The sequence below is a fragment of the Buteo buteo genome, chromosome 12, assembly GCF_964188355.1.
Source record: "Buteo buteo chromosome 12, bButBut1.hap1.1, whole genome shotgun sequence".
NCBI lineage: Eukaryota > Metazoa > Chordata > Aves > Accipitriformes > Accipitridae > Buteo > Buteo buteo.
The window spans coordinates 1,367,082-1,383,532 of NC_134182.1; the positions used below are offsets into that span (position 1 = coordinate 1,367,082).

A 16,451-nucleotide genomic window follows, 5' to 3' on the forward strand; every position below is an offset into this window, starting at 1 on the left:
GATTTAATCTGTAATCCATTCAGGCCAGCAGAAGGTTAGTGACAAAGGAAGGTCAAATGCGTTTGTGAAAGGAGCAAAGTGCTGATGTAACTGTAGGGTAACAGGCAACTTGGTAAGATCCAAGAGCAGAGAATTGGGGGATGGTGTGGGAGAGAGGGAAGAGGCTTCTGAAAAAATACAGAATGAGAACTTTGATCCAGTGGAGGAATGAGAACCAGAAAGGTCAGTGACAGTAAGCAAGGAAACTGTCCTTAGCACAGAAATGGGAGAAGTGGGACAGAAGGAGGTCTGAACTGTGTGAACAGAGAAATAAAGATGACCTTAGAGAGGTACTGGGGAGAAAAAACATAGCAAGATCTACTCATCACCTAAATACAAAGAGCAAGACAGGGAGAGCCAGAGTTACTTCTAGTGCTACAAGACTGGAAGATGAAGGATGGTGAAGCTGTGAATAGCAGAAGGGTGTTTTACACACCAGCTGCCCTTGTGGTTCTGAAGACACAAGGGATGCCTGAGATAACAAGCAGAGGTGAAGCTGTGCCCTTACATATCAAGTGTGCAGCCTCCTTTTTTCCTCCATGTGATGACTGTGACTTAAATAAAAACTGATTCTCTCTCAGAGAACAGGCAGACGAAAGATAATAAACCTAGCAGAGCAAAAGGACAGGCAAGAGTCAGACTAAAGATAACAACCCTCACAGAAAGAAAGGACAGACTTCTTCAGCTTTGGAGAGCATGATGCCCTGGGCTCTATTTCATAGACTTCTGCGTAGCTACTAAGCTTGTCAGAACTGAAGTGTTCATTGCCATGCTGACTAATGCCCTAAGCTCCTTTGCCAGTAGACTGGCAAGAAATAGCATACCCCTCGGCAGGACAGTCACCTGGTCATGCTGTGGATCTTGCAGAAACCTCTCCTGCCTCTAGCTGCTGTTATGACAGGGCTTGTGAATGACAGCGCTGGGTATCTAAGACATGATGTACAACTAGCACGCGAAAAGGATGTTTAGGACTCCCTTGTGCACATCTCAGTCTGACTGAAGAGCGTCAAGGCACCTGGTGGTTCAAAGGAACAGAAAAACACATAGGAGTTACCAGGATTTTTCTGCAATACTCTTTTTTTGTATGTTGTGGAAACAGAACTGTCCCACTCTACCAGGCTTTTCTTATTTCAAGTGCCTTCAAATGAGAACTTAGGGGAATACACACAGTTTACCAGTGAGAGATGAAGAAGCGACTTGAACTTGGTTTATAATTCTCAGTATTGGGGAATGCCACTGGTAGTGTTCCATACAGATAACACATTGATCCAAATTATTTGCACTGGAGAATTTTAAGCAAGTTAGATGAGATTATTTCTTGGCCATGAATAATGTTTTCTAATAAGACTAAGGACAGTGGAGGTATCTACAGTCCTGAAAGAAGGACTAACTTTGTGCCAGTAGAGACTGAAATTAATTCTGGCCAGACCCAGAAGACTGGTAGATTGAACATGCTAATTCACAAATGTCCATTAAAGACAGGTTTGTGAAGTGAATCTGATATGCCCTGATAATATTTTAAGTCTGTTTGATGAAGGTTTCTCTGCTAACAGATTCTGTATGTATCTGATGTCATGCCATGTGACATTCTGATTTTTAAAGAAGAATTGAGATCAACTCAACAAATACTAATTTACTTACAATATGTAAGTTGATCTAATAAATAAACTAACTGCTAGATTCTTGTACTTAACATTTACTATAGAATCATCATTCAGTGGGAATGCCTCCAGGAAATTAGGTAACATTTACAAGAAAGGACTCAGAAACATCTTAGGGATTAAGAGGAAAACCAACTAAGTATACACTTTATGCAAGCTAAGAAGTCTAATATGATCTTGGAATGCAGAAATATAAGAATATTAAGTGATAGTTTCTCTCACTCTTCACAGGGGTGAAACCATCATTAGATGCTCCTTGTAGATTGTGCTACCCTTAGAAAGGAAAGTTAAAAAATTGGAAGAGAAAAATTAGTGATGATTCCAGATGTAGAAAAATACAGCTTATGAAGACATTTCTGATGAAATTTATTTTCCCAAGAGATTAGGACACAATAAAATTTTGATTTATAATTTCCAAACCTGGGACATTTCTAATACTGTATCAGCTATGTAAGAACTAGAATTCCATTGATTGAAATATCAAGATCCTAGATAATGATATAATGATTGTACGAAAGATTCACTCTAGCATTACTGGCCCCCAAAATGTCATTTGCATAAAGATCCAAATTAATCCCAATGGCTTTTACTCTGTGAGAAAATTGTTTGTAATCTTCCATTTCCACAGGAAAATTCCACAGTGCTTTTCAGGCTGCACTATATAAGATGCTACATCAGTGAGCCCATGTGGCTTCTAGTAGTCTATGAATCCATCACCCTAAATACCAAGAGCTACAGGAAATAAATACATGTTCTTTACTTTGCTGATGCTGATCCTGAGTTTGTTGCGATTCACATCTGTCTCTTCCCAAACTTCAGCCTCATTGAAAGCGGTGTTTGGAGTCTGACCAAGACCTTCCGCTGGCCGGCCTGACAGGATGGGAGGAGCATTCTCTTGATCACTTAGATGTTCACCCTGTAGGACATCCTCAGTGTTCTCACGAAGCAAGTCCCCAGGTACCGGAGTGACATTAACCACCCTACGGAAGAGACAAGAAGAAAGGTAAAATTATCAGTGCTTAAAGAAGGAGGCCTCTCACACTGCCCCACAGAAATTCCTTAGCAGCTTTTAGTGTATTACCAGGCTGAAAAAACAGGCAGTGCATCTTTATCCCAGATATGACAACCTGAAACAGAACAGGAGGATTCCACCTAACATGCAGTCACAAAGACAGTGGGATGGATCAGTAAAAGCATCACAGGACCCTTGATACGCAGGCTGCGAACTTCTTCAGAATTGCCCATTACACAATATTTATCTTAGAAGAAACTTCCCCTTTTTGCATGAGCAAATGAGGCTTAATAGGCCTTTTACTGGGTTCCACCACCTTAGATATATGTTAATATACATAAAATCAAAACAAGTCGTGTCTGCCATGCAGCTCCAACTTCCCAGGATCATAATGGCCTCGAAATCTTTCAAAAATGAACTTGTTACTGAGCTTTTTCTTGAAGATGTCCATAGTCGGACTGGCGCAACCGCAATACTCACCCAAACATGGCTGCTGTTTGCCTAGTGTTTTGCTGTGGTGGAGTAGAGGTGCTAGTGGACAACAAGATATCTGTACCAGCCTTCTCCCAGTCAAAGGCTTCATTTTCAGTGATGCCTCTTTCCTTCATGCTGTTCTCGAAAACGGACATGATTAGCTGGAATAAATTTACAAAAACAATTTATGTTAAGTAGCTGAGGGTGGCTCTCACAAAAAATCTGAGGTATGAGCATGAGGACCAAGTGCAGCTTCTAATCTCCATCTTACCTATGAAAAGTACCAAGAAATGAAAGCAAATGTCATAAAATCATATCAGTTATTTCTCAGGCTGGTTTTGGCTTGGTAACTGAAGTTTCTTTAAATCTACAGAAAATTTTCTTTAAACCTAAAAAACCTATAAATCTACTGATTGGATGAAATCTTGCAGTTGGCTTGTTACTTTAACTTTAAAGCCTTAACTTCAGCTCAGCTTTCCTGTAAATTAGACATATGCAGAACAGCACATTTGATATGTAGAGTTCAAGGGCTGCCAGAAGATGTAAACAAGACAGGAAAACGCAGTCCTAGGATGCAGACTCGTTGCAGTGTCTGGCTTAAATGCAGCTTGGTCAGAAGCCCTATGATATGCTTATGCACAGTTGTCATGGTTTAAGCCCAGCCAGCAACTAGGCATCACACAGCTGCTCAGTCAGTCCCCCTCCTCCCAGTGGGATGGGGAGGAGAATCAGAAAAAAAGTAAAACTTGTGGGTCGAGATAAGAATGATTTAATAATTAAAGTAAAATTAAATGTAATACTAACAATAATAATAAAAAAATATAATAACAGTAGTGAAAAGGAATATAATATAATAAAACAAAATAAAAAAACAAACCCAAGAAAAACAAGTGATGCACAATGCAATTGCTCACCACCTGCTGACTGATGCCCAGCCAGTCCCTGACCAGCGATCGGCCCCTCCCGGCCAACTCCCCCCAGTTTATATACTGTGCATGATGTTCTATGATATGGAATATCCCTTTGGCTAGTTCAGGTCCACTGTCCTGGCCGTGGTCCCTCCCACAAGCTTCTTGTGTACCTGCTTGCTGGCAGAGCATGGGAAACTGAAAAATCCTTAACTTAGGATAAGCACTACTTAGCAACAACTAAAACATCAGTGTGTTATCAACCTTATTCTCACACTAAATCCAAAACCAGCTACTAAGAAAATTAACTCTATCCCAGCCGAAACCAGTACAACAATGTGGCCTGCCACATTTGGCTGCAGAAGAAAATAAAACTGGAAAAAGGATGATACAATTTTCTTTATAAGATTGCAAGTACAAATGCTCATGCTGACATGGTTTATGCTTGTTGCTTTCTAAGAACAGATATTCTTTAGGAGAGAATGAAGCTACTGGCAGCAGTGCTCTGTGCATCAATGCGTTACGCAGGGAAATCTGACATTCTGCTGCCAAAGGGAAAATGGATGCTATAGGTCAACACAGCCGTATGTGAGGTCCTGCATTTCTAATAAAATTATTCAGTTAAATAATGCAGAACTTAAAGGATTCAGCCTAAAGTCTATATGGAGAGAGAATATGGTGACAAACACATTTGGCTTATGACATAGAATTAGCACTAAGTTGTGAATAAACATTACCATGAACAAACACCCTATTTGTTTACATTTATATTCCAGTTCTGTTTATCAGCATGATCAGGTGGCCAGGAGAGCCTGCCATTTCCTACTACCTTCCACCAAACTCCAGTAAAATGCCTATTTGCAGCTTTCAGTTGAGCCATCTTCTTCCTCCTTTTTTTGACCTAGAATTAGGTGCTCCACTCCTGCAGTGGCACTATGTTTGATTAAAAGAATTCCTAGAGCTGACTATCAGTCAGACCAAGGAACAGGTAACACTTCTCCAGAGAGTGGACATAATATGGCAATGGTAGGAGTTTCTTTGATTTGAAAGGGATTTTACTGTTGTGACAGCTTAATATGATAGGATTGTGCTTCTGCTTGTTAGCCTCATGTCACGATGCCCCCTTTCACCTCTGATGGAAACAGGAGTTGTGCTGCTGCTGTTGGCAGGGTATTTCTTGCTCAAAACTGAATGTGAATAACTGAAAGGTCACAGTCTTGCTTTAAGTAAATGCATTTCTGGTATTTAGTAATCTTACATGGATGTTTTCTCATGAATTTGCCTAATTACTTATTGAATACATAAGCTTTTAGACTATTCCTACCTTATGGCAAAGAATGCACTAATTATGTGAACCATCTTTGCTCACTCAAACCTGCCACCTGCTAATTTCATTTGGCAGTTCCTCATTTTCATATCAGAAGAAGCAGAAAACAATCATTCTCCATTCACTTCTTGCCATTCTGCCTTTGATTTTAAAGATGTCATGTACATGTCAGTCCTCTCTTTTTTTTCAGTGTACTGTTCTAGTCTAATTAGTCTTTCCATATCTGGAAGTGAATCTATCTCTAGCCTCCTTGTTACCCTCCTCTAAAACTTCTCTGATTTCAAGATATTCTTTTTGAGGTGCAGGAGTGGAACTACACACAGTATTTAAGAGTATGCTTCACACAGATGTACATTGTAGTATAAGGGTATTCTCTGTTTACCCTCTAATACTACTCTAATTATTCTTAGGATTATATTTGCTTTCTAACTGCTACTTTGGCAAGGATTACTGTCAAATGACTTTTAGAAATTAATATCCCCACATCCACAAAGACTCCTTCCAAGAACTCCATACATTTGTAGACAGATGCCCTTATAAAAGCTGTACCGACTCCTGCTCAGTAGATCATCCTTACCCATCTGTCCACTAAGCCCAGTCTTTATCACAGTTTCTGTTTCTTTGTGATGTACATGTCAGTGTCAGGGACTGGGATCTTCTGAAGCCATTTAAAAACTGGTACTGCTGCTGGCACCTTCCACTCCTTTGATACTTAAGCAGTCTGAAGTAAGAAATAGCATGCTAAAATTAGAAGTTCAGCTGTCTTATTCTTAGCATTCCTTCATGCAGTCAAGGACCCACTCAATCAAAACAACTTTTGTTACTTTCTGCTATAACTTCTTCTGTAACCCTTGCTTTGCAGGCCATTTGGGGTTTTACAGACCTCTATTGTATTCCCTGTAGGGTCTGCTTTTGCAGGCTGAAGGATACTAGTGTCAGTCCTCAGCTGCCATGATTCTCAAGCTATTCCATGGTCTTTTTGAGCCTTCTCAGCTTTCTCTGAACCCTTTATACTTCTGATGAAAGGTCAAAGCTTTACAAGGAGCAAAATAGAGTGGGAAAGTGCACAGAACAGTCCCAACAACCACGGTTCCCAGAAGTCATGCAAAGAGTTACTGGATCCTATCTAGGGATCCTCTGCCTGCAGACACAATATTATCAGCGACCAGAAGAGTCTCCACAGTCACTGCAAGCCTCCCATACTGAGTTTCCTTCTGCTGGGCCCAAGAACAGCTAACTTGGCAGAGCCAGGAGGAAGATGACAAGCAATCCCTCAGTTACACGGGATGTCAGATAAGGAGCACAGCAAGAGCCCTGGCAGGAGGTGTTACAGATGCAGAGGGCTGGAACTCAAAAGATCTTTAAGTTGTAAGGGAACACAGGCGATCACCTAGTCCCCCCCCTACTCAAAGCAGGGCTTACCTTCCAAGTCAGATCCAGTTTCAAAGTCAGATCAGCTTGCTCAATGCCCTGTCAAGCTACATTCTGACTATCTCCAAGGATGAAGATCCCACTACTGTTTGACATCCTCCTGGTGATAACTTTTTTTCCCCACATAGCTAACTGCAATTTCCTTTGTTGTTGTGGATGACATCCATTGGATCTCATCATTTCACTGTGCACCTCAGAAGAGTCTAGCTCAGTCTTCCCTACAGGTAGCAAAAGGCAAAACCAGGATGCCCTTTGATCCTTCCCTTCTTAAGGTCAAAGAATCCCACTTCTCTCAGCCTCTCCCCTTATGGCATGTGCTCTAGCTCCCAGTCATCTTGATAGCCTTCCTCTGGCTCACCCCAGTTTGTATTCTTTTCTTGTACTGCACACAGTTTTCCCGATGTGATTTAACAAGTGCCTAACAGAAGGGAATAATCACTTCCCTTACACTACTGGCTATGCTTTTCCTAATACAGCCCAACATATGGTTCATTTGCTTTGTCACAAGGACACACTACTGTTCCACGGTCACCACTATGACATACAGGTCTGCAGAAGAAGAGCTCCTCCCTAGCCAGTTAGTTGATCCCCAGCCTGTACTGTTCCGTGTGTTTATCCCATCCCAAGTGCAGGACTTTGTATTTGCATTTGCTGAACCTCATGAGGTCCCTGTAAGCCCATCAAGGTCTCTCTGAGTATCAGTACTACTTTTGAGCATATCAGCTGCTTCTCCTGAACTGTTATCTTCTGTGAACTGGCTGAGAGTGTGCTCTGTCCCTCTGTCCCATCATCCAGGTCTTTAAGGAAGACACTAAACACTATTAGTTCCAGTACTATATCCTGAGAGATATCATTAGTGGCTAGCCACCAGCTGAACTTTGCATTGCTGATCACAAACCTCTGACACCCAGCAATCCAGACAATTTGCCACCAACCTTGTGGTCCACTTATTCAAACCGTCTCTTTACAATCTGGCTACGAAGACATTATGAGAGATTGTGTAAAGTCAGGGTAGGTAACATTCACTGCTCTCTCTGCATCCATAGAAGAAGTCACCTCGCAGAAGGCTGGTCAGGTATGCTCTGTCCTGGATAAATCCATGCTGGCTCTTCCCAGGCCCCTTCTAATCTTTCATGTACCTGGACATGCCTTCCAAAAGTAGTTATTTCATAATGAGCCAAGCATCCCTCTTCAGCAAGAATATAATGCCCACCATAGCTATGCCTATATACCCCACTCCATTAAGAACTTTTTAGTTTGTATACCACGGACCTAAGTGTAGATAGAGGCTGACTTGCCATATTTTCTTGGCAGTAACAGACCTAGCCTTTTGGTGTCTGGACAGAACACAAAAACAAGGAAAGTGATGACAAAGCATGTGCATACATGAACAATATAATTTTTTTCAAAAACTTTATGAGTAACCATTTGATGGGGTTTGAGGCTAGATGAAGAGACTTCAGGGAAGGCTGAGCTCAGGTGATGAGGGAACGTAGGAAAAGATAGTAGATGACCAAGTAACATCTTCTCATAAGACTTCCTTGACTCAGGAAGATATTCCAGTTTCTGTCTACTGGTTGAGAATAATGCATGTCTGTCATTCATGCACAAGGTAAAAAAAGTTATGTACACCTAATTGTAAGCTAAAAATTAGGCTCAAATCATGAAGGTACCAGACAGGACTCACCTCCAGTACACCCAACAGGTCTACACCACATGCAGACAAGGACCTATGAAAGCAACCCGTTATCATGGTGCCTGTAGTTGGCCTTACTTGGAAAAGAGCTTTCAAGTCATAGGGAAGTTGTGGTGGAAGACCAGCAGTTTGGATAGGTCCCACTGGGAATTCCTCCTATACAAAGGAAATGTTGGCCATTCTGGAACCCTGGGAGGTAACACGAAAGACAAAAGGCAGTATATTTCATTCAGACTAGCTGCATTGTACAGCAATCACTCCACCTCTCCAGGATCCAGAAAGAGAAAGGAGGCAATGGCTACAGATACAGATCAGATCCTCTTCCCCAGCTACAGGGTAAGCAGAGATCCACAGCACCCCAGTGAGAAGAAATACAGAATTTCCCCTTGGAAGGCTATCAGAGTCACAGCGGAATGGTATTGAAACAGGGGCAGAGCATGGACTGGATCAGCTTTTCCCATTTAGGGCTGTTCAGACTCCTGAGCTTCTTATTGGGCCAGATTTAACAACAGAAAGGGATAAGCAGTAAAGAAAATACACTGGATAAACCAAACTGTGGCACAGCAATGGGAACTAGGGAACCCTTGTGGTACCTTTCCCCCCCCGAGCACTGGACAAGGATTCATGACTCAGTAGATGTAGGCTGGTGAGGGCATGGCTTGTCAGTCCATGTGCCAGGTCTAGACCATGTCACATCAGAGCGCGTCGACTTCCACAAGACAAAGTGCAATTCCAACTCTTTGAATATCAAAACTACTGGTGGGATAAAGAAGAGACCCAACATGTTTCTCTATTAAAGATGTTAATGCCCATGAGGACATAAAGCTTAATTGCACATTTTGTAGTAGCATACCATGTTTTGGGCTGATGACTCACAGAATGGGAGAGAAGCAGCCAATTGTGCAGAAATTACCCATTAAATGGTCATGATACATCTTGTCAAATGCCTTCTCCTGACCAAGGTTCAGGAAATGAATCACAATCAATCCTGAAACAGCAGGTGAAAAAGGTCCCAAAACAGTTATGGATTGTCCAGATGCTCCAGCCTTGAATTCTCTGGGGCTCATCTAGGAAGACACACATGCATAAAGTTCTGCACATGCATAAACTTCAGGCATGGCAAGTTGCTCTTGCTCAGGTTTCTAATCTGCACTGTAATCCCCAACACAGTATTGAAGAATAAATATTAGGCACACCTCTTAAGTGGCAGGGGTCCCCTTTTGATAAGGGAATGCTCCTGATACATGTTTGTAAGCCCTAGAGGGACACCTGGGGAGAAAACACTAAGGCCATGATGGAAGAATTCCAATAACTTGGCCAACATGAGAGGTCTCAAACTGTCACTGGTTGTCCACAGAAAGCCCTTCCCAAATGCTCTGACAATATCTGGTATCAACTGCATCTGAAAGGAAGAGGTCCATGTACAAAGCTCTTATCTTCCCACCTCTGCTCTGGATGTGTACAAGACAGCCATTGTCTTATACAATCACAGGTGGTGTGATCACTTTTTCTTGGGTGAAATGCAATTCACAATCCACCAGCTGAGGGAATCTGATGGGTTCCCAGGCAAAGACATTCCAATTTGTATAATCTTCCAGGACCAAAGGTCACCATTTCTTTTCTGATACTCACTGCAAAAAGATGGATCTCTGGGGAGAGAAGCTAGCCACCTCCCCAACCACACCTGAAACTATCCCACTACCAGTTGGACCCAGCATGCAACTGTAGCAGAAAAGATTTTCATGCAACTTTCTCACATCCTATCTTCACTATGCCAGAGAAAAGGCATGTCTCTCTTGCTGTCAAATGAGTCAGAAAACCCCAAAGTGTTGCTCTAATGCCCACATCCTCCTGCTGTGAAAGTGCTGAAAGTTTGATCCTAACCATGAACCAATACTGACAATGATCCATTAAAGGGATAGGCCTGATATCAGAGGCCATGAGCCCAAGAAGTGCAAAAACACACGGTGTAAGTAAGATCCATCACATGACAGCTCAACTCTATTTTATTCTACCATCATTTTCTTCACCTATGCCTAGGCAAAGCTTGTGCCATCTATGTTATTTTCATGCTTTAAGGAGGATTACGGTCTTCCCAGTCAGAGCTGGTAGGGGAAAAGACAGTAGTTTAATTATTTAATTGAGGCAAATGAGAGATAATCATGGTGGCTAACAAGTGCAAAAAAGAAAAAAACCCAATCACATAGGGGCAAGAATGCAAGTAGGAGAACTGGAAAACTAGAGAGAAAGAAGATAATCCACACAAACAGAAAAAGGCATAAGCAAGGCTAGGGGGTAGATGGGAAAGAGAGAGAGAAATATGGCTCTGAGTGGTGGGAGAGGACTGGGGTCCTTTTGTTTGTTTGTAATGGGGTTTTTGGGGTTTTTTGTTTGTTTGTTTTGCTTTTTTTAAACAACAATACGGAGAAGGAAGGATGGGGGGGGGGGAGTCATGGGGTTACTGAGATGAAGTATGTGCATTGCCTTCCACCTCTGAAAAATTCTTCCTGTGACAGTGATAAAACAAGTCTGAAGATAGTAGATGCAGTTGCTTTTTCTTTCATGCATCAGTTAAGGTGTGCTGCACAATGGTGGTGAGGGCTATAGATGTATTTCACCCCTCTCCCTTTCCCATCCTTCACACTAGCATATCTGCTTAGATGAACAATCCCAGATGCTGACGGTGGCAGAGCTGAAGAAAAAGATTGCAAACTTCAGGGCATGGACCACTTGGAGCAAGGTGGACAGCAGCAGCGGCCAGTCCCCTATTTGTCCCCATTTACAAAGGAGCAAGAAAGGAGGGGCTGACCCAGTACGGCTCTTCTTACATTCATGTCTGGCCTCTTTCTAAAGCCAAAAGCATCCTATGATATCCAGCACCCTGCAAAGCCAGAAGACATACATCAGGAGACGTTAGAGAGAAAATACATCAGAATTCAGACAGTGAGGGAGGAGGGAGCAGTCAGAACGATCTTATTATTGGATGCTTACACGCAGTGTTTATGCATCATTCCCCACTTCAAAATGATGGAGGTGGGAGAGGAAGGATTTTACCAAAACCTCATGCTACTGCAAAAGAAGCCAAAGCTTTACTTGGTACACAGAAATAGGAGCAATCAAAACTGCATTTCCACTGGATAAAACAGATAAAATATTAGGAAGTCTTGGGAATGGAATAGAACATCATAACTGCAGTTTATCACTTCATGGGCTACATACGTCTTGAACATGCAATGCTGGCAAGTCCCCACCTCACAAAGGTACAACTGGACAAGGTTCAGAGGAGGACACAGACCAAAGGTGTGGAAAGGTTTCCTTCTGGGCAAAAAGCAAGTGAGTAGACTAGGATCCTTCAGTCTGGGCAAAAGAGTAACCAAAGAGCAATACTGTGGAGGCCTGTAAGATTCTGCGTGGCTGGGAAGCAGCAGAGGGACTAGGGACCAGCTTTCACAGGTATGTCCGAGATGTCAGGGGCATTAAATAAGGCTGGCAGGTGGCAAGTTTAGAACAAACAGAAGAAAGTAGTTCTTCTCACAGCAAGCACTTAAGCTGTGGTGCCTCCCTGCCACATGATGGATGCTAAAGGTTTTACATTAATTCAGGAGAAGACTGGACAAGTTCATGGAAGACAAATTCATTGAGGGCTCTGAAATACAGGGACATTTTTGGTTTAGGAGATTCTTGAGCCTCAAGGATCCTTGATCCTGGAGCTTTGAGAGTTTTCTGGGGAAATATCACTAAATACTCATTCTTCTATAATCTTCGCACAACTAACACCATTGGAGACACGCTACTAGGCCAGAAAAACCTTTTCTCCAGCCCACTGAAGCTGCCCTTTCATCATAATTTCTCTCAAAAAGGAGAACTCAGAGGTCGACTATTGCTGGGTAGCTATATGAAACACCAAACCCGTCCAGCTAAAGGACAGCATTCAGTCATAATCCTCACCTAGTGATTAGCATACATCTTAAACTGAAATATATTAAAAAGTTAAGAAGGGAAATGGTGACCTGTAAATTCAAATTACATTCATATATGTTTTATTCTGTTTCCTTATTTCTAATCCTGTCATTCCAATTTTTAAATAAACCATGACTTTATATATTAGCAGACATACTTTCCAATTTCCTTAATTTCCCTGAGGGTCTGGTACTGGTGACAAATTCAGATGTCACCTGATATAGTTTTTAATCTTTCACAATAATAAATCCAGTTAAATCAATATTAAGACATCTCTGGAGCTGAGATGTTTGGAGAATTTGCTGGCTGGAACAGGCCTCCAAGTCAAGCTAGAAGAATCAGTGTTTGGTGGCAAGCTGCAGATGCCAGACTTTTGTGGGGAGTTCCCTTTTGGAAGCTTCTTCCCAGAGCTGCACCTGCAAGAAACTGAAGGTAAAGAGGCAATTCACAGCTTCAGACAAATCCCCTACTGTGAAAATGCTGTTCATGATTTGTACTGCACTAAAATTGTCTGGAAACATCTCCTTCCATTTCCATCTGAAGGGTGGCTTTTCAGTACTGTCAGAACACAATTATTTTAACTGGAATAGAATATAGGAGGATACAAGTTCAAAAGGAGCTTTGGAGATCTCTAATCCAACCATCTGCTCAAACCAGGGCTAACTGCAAAGTCAGATCAGGTTCCTCATTCAGTCAACTTTTGGAAATCCCAAGGATGAAAATTCCACAACTCCTCTAGGTACCCGTTCCCTACTTAAGAACTCTCATTCTGATTTCCCCCCCAAGATTTAGTCACAATTTCCCTTGCTGCCTCTGAGAAAAGTCTGCCTCTTTTCTCCCCGCAACTGTCCTTGAGGCAGTGGAAAACAGCAATCAGATCCCCTCTTTGACTTTTCTTCTCCAGGCTAAACAAATCCATCTCCCTCAGCATCTCCTCAGTCCACTTCCATCCCTCTACAGCCCTCCATCTTAGTGGCAAATGTTATTTTTCCACTGTTCTACCCAGAACGTATTTGCCTTTTTTTTTCTTTTTTAAAAAGTCGTGGTTGCTATGCTGCAACATGTACGTGGCTAAAATACAAAAGCATTGTTGGAGAGAGTTTGCTGGAACACCCTCCTACTATTTTCCCACTCATTTGATGCACTATCAACAGGAGCAGGCACTCATATAAGACTGCACAGATCTGCTAATAAAATGTTGTTTTCATCATTCTGGCTTTAATGTACAGAGAAAACCACTGTGATAAAAAAAGGGACAGAGAATCAAGTTGCCTCAGTTATATTGTGTTGGCTGAGCTATTGTAACCGATCACATACATGCTGATAGCAAACAATGAATGGGAAAAAAAAAGTATGTTAAGATGAGTATTAAAGAAAGAGATAATAATAGCTAAGGCCCATATGAGTCTGCAAGAAAACAAAGGGGTTGGTGTGTACTGTTAAGCTGTTGGCATAGGCTCTGCAGACTTTGGCGTGCTGTGATAAAATTCTGTCACATTTGGAGTATCTCAACACTTCTGTGTTTTAATGAAAGCCAAAAGTACTCTGTTGCTTGGGGAGAGATTTCTGGTCTGGAGCACAGGATTATTTTGGACAGGGTGGTGGAAGGGGAAGAAAAAACTTCTGAGATGTTGAAGAACTGTCCAGTCCAACCTTTCTCTCCCAGTCCTAGGAAAAGTATTCCTCAGCCATATATGAACACGTGCATGGGAATGTTAGAAAATTCAAACGCCAATCCAGAGTGCCATGCATCAGATCGGTAACAAAGAAAGGCACTTACCTGATAGTCTGGCTTGGTGAAATAGTCTAGACTTGCAATATGGTCCAGAAAAAGGTGGAATTCTGAAGGCATGTGTTTTAGCAGCATTCGGTGTTCATACTTCTCTTTTATCATGCCAACCTGCTCCTGGAAAAAAGAAAATATCTCAGAGCCAGGAATCTCTTCTATTGCTTCGCATTCATACAGTCTTATCATTCCTGGAATACCATCTAGTCCTATCATTCTTGGAACACAGCCTCTTCTTAGACCCAGTGCTGCGTCTACACACTTCTCCTGTGTGGTGTCCCTAGCAAAGCGAGGTTGATCACTGAAGGCAAAGGCCAAAGGGGAATCCTGAGTCCAAAACACTCTTCGGAAGCTGTCCCTTTAGCACAGCCTTCTGCACAGGTGACCTGTTTCTTTCCAGGGATTTTATTCTCTAGCACAAAGCATTTGCAAGACAACATGAACAGTTAGCTTTATTCTGTTTAACTTTCCAGTTGCAATTCCCATTTGGCTTGTTTGACATGGCAAAGCGTTATCCTTCCACCTTTCTAAAGGCCCTGTTTATCTGTCAGAAGGACAGCTCAGCCTTTCCGCTTTTGTTGTTTGCTTTGCAAGAACAAAGTCAAAGTCGCTTGATCAAATATGATTAACAATGTGCATAAGAAAATATCTAGTTACTCCAAATAAGACAAGCTCCACATTGTGCATCAGAACCCACAAAAGCAGGTTAGCATCTTGCAGCAAGATCTGATGAAAAGCAGGCTCTGGCTTTACTTCAGCAAAAAGATGCACTGAACTGTAGGAGGAATAGTAAGAGTCATAATAATAAAACTGTAGCACCCTATCTTAAGCACAGACACTAGGTTTCCTACCTTATCTTTGATCTTTCGCCATGGAAGCTGACCAACCGCAAACTCCACCAACATGTAAAAGAGGGACCACAGATCATCATGTCTACCCATCTCCTGGAGAAAAGAGAGATGAAGACTGAGGAGCAAAGTTCCATGCTGCTCAGTAGTCCAAGTGTGCTCTCCAGGTGAGCTACCTCATTTTAAAAAGCAGGAAGAAAAGTCATACTTTCTATTCAACGATTAAAGAAGCCAGATTAAAGATGCAAAATCAAGCACTTACTAAACTTGGCAATGTCTAATACAGTCACCTGAATAACCTCATTTGTTTTCATTTTTGTGAATATATTAAGAAAGAGGTTTTTACCTATACAACAAAGCACAAGTTTTCCATAGGACTTTCCCTCACTGAGTATACAGGAGTAGAATATTTATTAATGGGACGTGGAATAACCTAGATTAAGAAAAAAACCAAACTTTGTAGAAAGTGTTTTTTGTCACTATTTTTAAACTAAATATCATTCAAACTCTTTTCACAAGACAGCATTTACCCAAGGACTTTTGCAAAACACTCATCATCAAGCACCACAACAATTTACAGATTTGTAACATTTCCACATACCACTCTCCTCCTGGCCTAGCAAATAGGAAACTGAAACATGGGGATTAAGGCTGAATTTGTCAAAGCACATACAATAATTTTTGGTGCTCAACATCCAATGTCTAGAACATGATTTCTAAGAATAGCATGCATTATAGAGCAATTTTTGTGTCTAAATATACCTTCAGCTGATGCCAGCTACAGCTGGCACTATCCAGCTCTTCCAAAAATTATACCTCAGGTTTCTCAGTGTCTCCCAGGAAATAGAATGAATTCATGATGGCATTCAACTGCCCTCCCCACATCACACTTTCCATCTTCTGCATACAATAACTTCTTTCCCTAAAAAACCTTGAAAATTCCTCATATGGCACAGGTCATCCTACAGATTCATCCCAAATAAGGCCAAAAACCTGGAGGTAATGCAGGAGGGCTGATAGTTTCCATCTGGTAAGGCACATAGCGCAGAACCAGAGGACTTATGGTTTACTGTCTACACAGGAATGTTACTGAAATAGGATGAACGAGTGTTTTGAGAAGAATGTTGGATGAGACTTCTGGAAGCGTTTAGAATGAAACAGGCCAGACGCTATGTAAATAGTGGCTCATTTTCAGGGAAAAGTAAACCTAGCTTTCACTAGGTGGCTCTTCACCTGATAGCATGATGTTAATATTAAAAATTCCAGATGGAGAATGGATTTGGGGACTTTGCATTTGGTAATTCACAGC

General features: G+C 41.7%; 1 protein-coding gene across 3 annotated transcripts in view; it reads right to left on the reverse strand.

The window, feature by feature from the left end:
- The window catches only part of TTBK1 (tau tubulin kinase 1), a 102,797-nt gene that overhangs the window by 41,456 nt on the left and 44,890 nt on the right, over window positions 1-16,451 (reverse strand). For 2 of the 3 annotated variants that reach the window (XM_075042390.1, XM_075042391.1), the window contains 4 exons: window positions 15,146-15,238; window positions 14,289-14,414; window positions 3,193-3,347; window positions 2,461-2,680 (listed from right to left, as the gene is read on the reverse strand). In XM_075042390.1, coding sequence (XP_074898491.1) covers window positions 2,461-2,680; window positions 3,193-3,347; window positions 14,289-14,414; window positions 15,146-15,238 — 594 coding nt within the window. The remainder of the gene's footprint in view (window positions 1-2,460; window positions 2,681-3,192; window positions 3,348-14,288; window positions 14,415-15,145; window positions 15,239-16,451) is intronic. The other variant, XM_075042392.1, reaches the window with a different exon arrangement.